Here is a 4,501-nt window from a genome sequence, read left to right on the forward strand (position 1 = left end):
GCATGGGGGTGATGCCGAAGCCGCTGTGGTTCGACGTTTACGCCGCCTTCCCCCCGCTGCGGGAGCCCCTGTACCGGGTGCCGCGGCCGCGCCTGGGGAAGGTGAAGGATGTCATCCCGCCCGTCTTCTACCCCGAGGACCGAGTCCGAGCGTGAGTCCCCGCGTCCCCCACCCCGGAGGGTGCCTGAGCTCGGCCCTGTACCGGGGATATCCCTCAGCCCCTCGTCCCCAGCCCTGCGGGGCTGCCCGGTGTCCCCTCGGGGACTGTTTCTCTGGTGTGGCCGCCGGTGGGTGTCTATCCCTGGTGTCTCTGCGTTAATGCTCTATATTGTGTGTTACATACACAATACCCATCGCTGCGGGGGGCAGGAGGCAGCGTTTGCCAGCCCTTGCCCGCGACAGGATGGCTGTCAGCCCGTTGACACCCGGCGTGACGGTGGTCCCCGGGCTCAGCGGCGGTGAATATTAATGGGAATTTATTACAGCAATTAAAAAATTCCAGAAGTAATATCTCTACAACATAATAGCCAAAGGACAAAGGAGGAATAGTTATATGAAAGCTTTTTGTTGTCGCCTGAATTAACCGGCTCTGATGTTTATTTACTCCAAGACGTGCCCCTCTTTTGATGGTTTGAAAAATGAAACTTGTTTATTTTTTGGTGATAGGAAATTTTACAGAATTTATGGCAGTGGTCCAAAACCTTTTGACCTGTCTCACTTGAACTACAAATCTACTTGCCAGAGGTAAGATTTATTTGTGATTAAACTAGAAAAATTTCTGAAATGTCTCCCTTTCTCCTCTTAAGTCGGCAAGCCAGAATGTTATTTGTGAGAGTCAAAATCTAATCTTGAAATCTAGGTTTGTTGAAAAATACAATGAACTGAAAGAAGGAAAAATTGAAGAAGAAAAATTGTTTGAAGAAACAGGAAAAGCCCTTTTAGCCAGCGGGATAATTTTACTGAGAAGAGGAACAGACAAAGTAAGTATTGAACCTTTGCAGAGTGACTTGGCCGGTGGATTTGGGAAACTTCCCTTCCAGGCCCCTAATGCTGAGTTATCCAAATTAAAGTCTCAGCGAGACAGTCACACACTCGAGGGTCGTAATAAGATGTCTTTTCAGAGTAAACTTTCCTCTTAGTCGTGAACGTGACTGGCCAAGGTTCAGGTGCTTCTTGTGGGGCAGACAAGAGAAGTGCTTGTGCTGGCGGCGAAAGATTTAAGCCTTCGGTGCTTTCAGACCATCTGTGGGTGTGTCTGTGTAAATGGTTGGGAAATAATGTGTTATGGCAGGTGGAGTCTAGTTCCTTATTACTTCAGGTAATTGCATGAATCTTACATAAAATGGGGTAAAAACCAGCCTGAAGATGCTTCTCGAATGGCATGGTGGGTGTGGAACATGGCTGCTCTGTGATGGCTGGAAACCTTTTAACTTCCTGACGGACTGGTGACCATCCTCTTAGCTGAACACCCCCGAAAAGAGAGGAGGCTGCACTTTAAACTAAATTAATTTATTCTTCTTTGTAACACACTCTCCGTTCTCCTCGTTGTACACTTTGGACCGAGCATCTTGAGTGCTTACCCCAGGAAAAGAGGCTGAAGAGGAACAGAAACTGGTTCTGCTTTAGGTGCTCTAAATCACTGACTGACTTTCATCTTTTCCCCTGAGGTCAGCAGTCTCGTTTTGAATTTCTTCCCCCGGTGATAGCTTGACACTGTATTGTACCTTGACAATAATCTAAGCACGAATTAGAGCTTTTCTATCGGCTTTTTTCGGACATGCGCGGGGGGGTTGTGCCTTTCGATTGCTCTCTTCAGTCACGCTTCAACAGAAGCTTTTTACAACTCTGGTTTTTTGTCGTCGTCTTGTTTTTAACTGTAGGTAGCGCAACAGGATCACCGAGATGGTGAAACCAGAGACTCTGTATTACACCTGCAGCTTCAAACTGTGCTGGAAGAGATTCAGGAAAAGAAGAAAGATCAGCAGGAGCAGATGTCAGAGCTGCCAGAAATACAGAAGGAGAATCCCTGACCCTCCTAACAGCCAGGCTGTCGCCCGGTGACGCTCAGCTGCAGGATGTGCCCTGGCTGTGGCAGTTCTGCCTCCACAATCTCACTGTTGCGAGACTTTTTCTTACAGGGAGTAAGCCTCAGTTATCAGCTCTAGTGCCTTCCCTGATCATGTGTGGGGCGAACGTTCTCGTTCTTGCATCTGCTCACTTGTAAAATGGAAGGGAATAAATTTTTTTTGAGGTTTAATAATATTATCTCCAATTATGAGTTGGAAAAGGAAACATTGTATTTAAAAATGGGAAGCCCTGTCTCTTCATGTGTCTTATTTGCAGCAGTAAAAATGTTTCTTAACTTATTGCACCTGATGGTGGAGGTCTTGTGACAGTCCCGCTGTTGAAAGCGCAGATGCCACTTGCCTGACGCCTTGTCGCAGCCGTCTGAAGTGTCATCTTTTTATAGCTAATTGAGGAGAGCTGCTATTTATAGAAGTACAATAATATGCTCTTCGTATGGCATCGTTTGCTTAAATTCAGAGTAGGATAGAGTGTAACAATACCGATAATTCAGACCTTTGTGGGTTTTTTTAGTGATTCAGTGAAATTGGGCACCTCAAAAGTGTGGAAGATGCGGTGCTACAGCTGTTTGCTGATGAGAAGGTTCAGTGCTGCTACAAAAATAGTCCTGGAAACTTCGGCATCGAACAGCCTGAGAAAATAACCGTCAGTCTTACCAGGATCTGGAGCGGATTAGAATTCCATTCTTCCCATGCCTGCAAACTCCAGTGCCTAGCTTATTTTTATTAAGGCTTTGGGCTGTATGAAAAACAATTACTGTTTGTTTTTCTCCCCTTTTTTTGTTTGTTTTTCTCCCCTTTTTTTGTTTGTTTTTCTCCCCCTTTTTTTTTTCTCTTTTTTAAAAAAAACCAAACCACCAGTAACAGGTGCAAATCATGTCAAACATTTCTCCCTCCTTCTCTGCCTCTCCCCTCCAAGGACCAGGGGGATTTCCTTTTGCCTGCCTCCCAGACACATTCCCCACAACGCAATTCAGTGACGCTGCTGCTGTCTGGGATGCAAGAAAACTCTCATACCGCTCTGTATTGTACAGCAGTAAAAAGGAGGATTTAAAAATATCCCTGGTGGGTTTTTGTGGGGCTTGATGCCCTTCCTGGCAGCAGTGCAATCACAGTAGAATTACTGGGTTATCCTTGGAAGGTCAAACTTTGTTCTTAACTCTGCTCTGTCATTCTAGAGCAGTGCAAAATTTAGTTTCAAAGAGCAAAGCCCTCTGTCTTAGCACTGCTGGGAGCTCTGGAGGATCTGATTTCTGCCCGAATCCCTAAATCCAGACACCACAGCCCCTTACAGAGGGGAATTCCCAGGCAGTCCCAGTCTGGGAACCACCCTGCTGGGTTAACGGGAGGAGAAAAGTTGGTGTAAACCGATGAAAAGTGGGATTCAGTGTGAAACAGCACCAGAGAGGAGCTGTGCCAAGGGAAAATCGCAGCGATCCCCTCGCTCCTCGGCAGCCAGGCTGGGGATGGGGCTTTCTCTCCTGTTTGGCTGAGGACCAAGGTGAGCTGCCCTCAGTGGGAAATCTCTGGCAGCTGGGATGTGAATTTCCCTCCTCCTGCCCAGTTTTCTTCCTTGGGCCAAATGATTATCCCCAGCCCAAGGGAGGAGAGGCCAACAGCTCCAGATCTCCTCTGCTGCAGCTTTGTGTCTTTGCTTCTGTGGATTTTCAGAGAGGCAGAAATTTTATTCTGAGCATTCTGGTTTGCATTTTCAGGTGGTGATGATGCTCGTAGCTTGCCAAAAAACTTGCCAAGGGAAGTGCTTTAAGAGGAGAAGCAGATGAGACATTTCTCACTCACAGCTCAGGGCTCTCCTGTTTGGTGTCACTTCTCTGATAAATACTTAAAGACCCTTTTCCAGCTCCATCCTTACTGAGCTCGGCTGTGTCTGCAGTCATCCGAAGCATATTGAGCGATAATGTATTAAATGCAGAACAGACCAGAGCCTTGCTGTGTGCCCTGAGTTCCTGTGCAGAGCAAACAAGAAGCAGGAAATAATTTTCTCTTTTATTCTGTGTTAGAAAAAGTTCCTGGGGCAGTGGGGCTGGGAGGGAGAAGCAGTTGGCGATGTTCTTCTGCGCTGCAGGTTTGGGGCCGGTGGGTAACGGGGAACCTGCTGGGTGAAGGATGTGAGCGTAAGAATTTGGTGCAATTAGGAGAAAACGCAATTAAGCCCAGAGTTCGGCGTCCGTTTGATGGATGAATTTGCCGGGCAGGGATTGAAATGCCAATCGCCGTGACCTTCGAGTAACTCAACTACTTTTAATTAAAAGCTTTGAGCGAGAGCCTGGGGTGAGCTATTTATTATTTATCAAGCATTTACCCTCCAACCGCCAGCGAAAGGTCAGTGGCTCTGCGGGAGGAGGGTTGGGTGGGCGCTGGGATGGGAAGGACCTGGACGGCTCGGTCCCCCCCCC

At 47.5% G+C, this 4,501-nt stretch overlaps 1 protein-coding gene across 1 annotated transcript; it reads left to right on the plus strand.

Moving 5' to 3' along the window:
- The first annotated feature begins 2 nt into the window (after window positions 1-2).
- Window positions 3-2,030, plus strand: MRPS23 (mitochondrial ribosomal protein S23). Its single transcript, XM_010081470.1, has 4 exons — window positions 3-151; window positions 667-744; window positions 860-980; window positions 1,881-2,030. The coding sequence occupies exons 1-4, from the start codon at window positions 3-5 to the stop codon at window positions 2,028-2,030; spliced, it is 498 nt and encodes a 165-aa protein (XP_010079772.1).
- Window positions 2,031-4,501: the final 2,471 nt, after the last annotated feature.

Source organism: Pterocles gutturalis, unplaced genomic scaffold (genome assembly GCF_000699245.1).
Source record: "Pterocles gutturalis isolate BGI_N339 unplaced genomic scaffold, ASM69924v1 scaffold28254, whole genome shotgun sequence".
NCBI classification, from domain to species: domain Eukaryota; kingdom Metazoa; phylum Chordata; class Aves; order Pterocliformes; family Pteroclidae; genus Pterocles; species Pterocles gutturalis.

What these genes read in the sequence shown, in the direction of transcription:
- MRPS23 (XM_010081470.1), top strand. Translation starts at nt 3, where the DNA reads ATGGGGGTGATGCCGAAGCCGCTGTGGTTCGACGTTTACGCCGCCTTC. An exon ending in CCCGAGGACCGAGTCCGAGC is followed by an intron (nt 152 to 666) that starts GTGAGTCCCCGC and finishes TTTTGGTGATAG; the next exon opens with GAAATTTTACAGAATTTATG. An exon ending in TGAGAAGAGGAACAGACAAA is followed by an intron (nt 981 to 1,880) that starts GTAAGTATTGAA and finishes TTTTAACTGTAG; the next exon opens with GTAGCGCAACAGGATCACCG.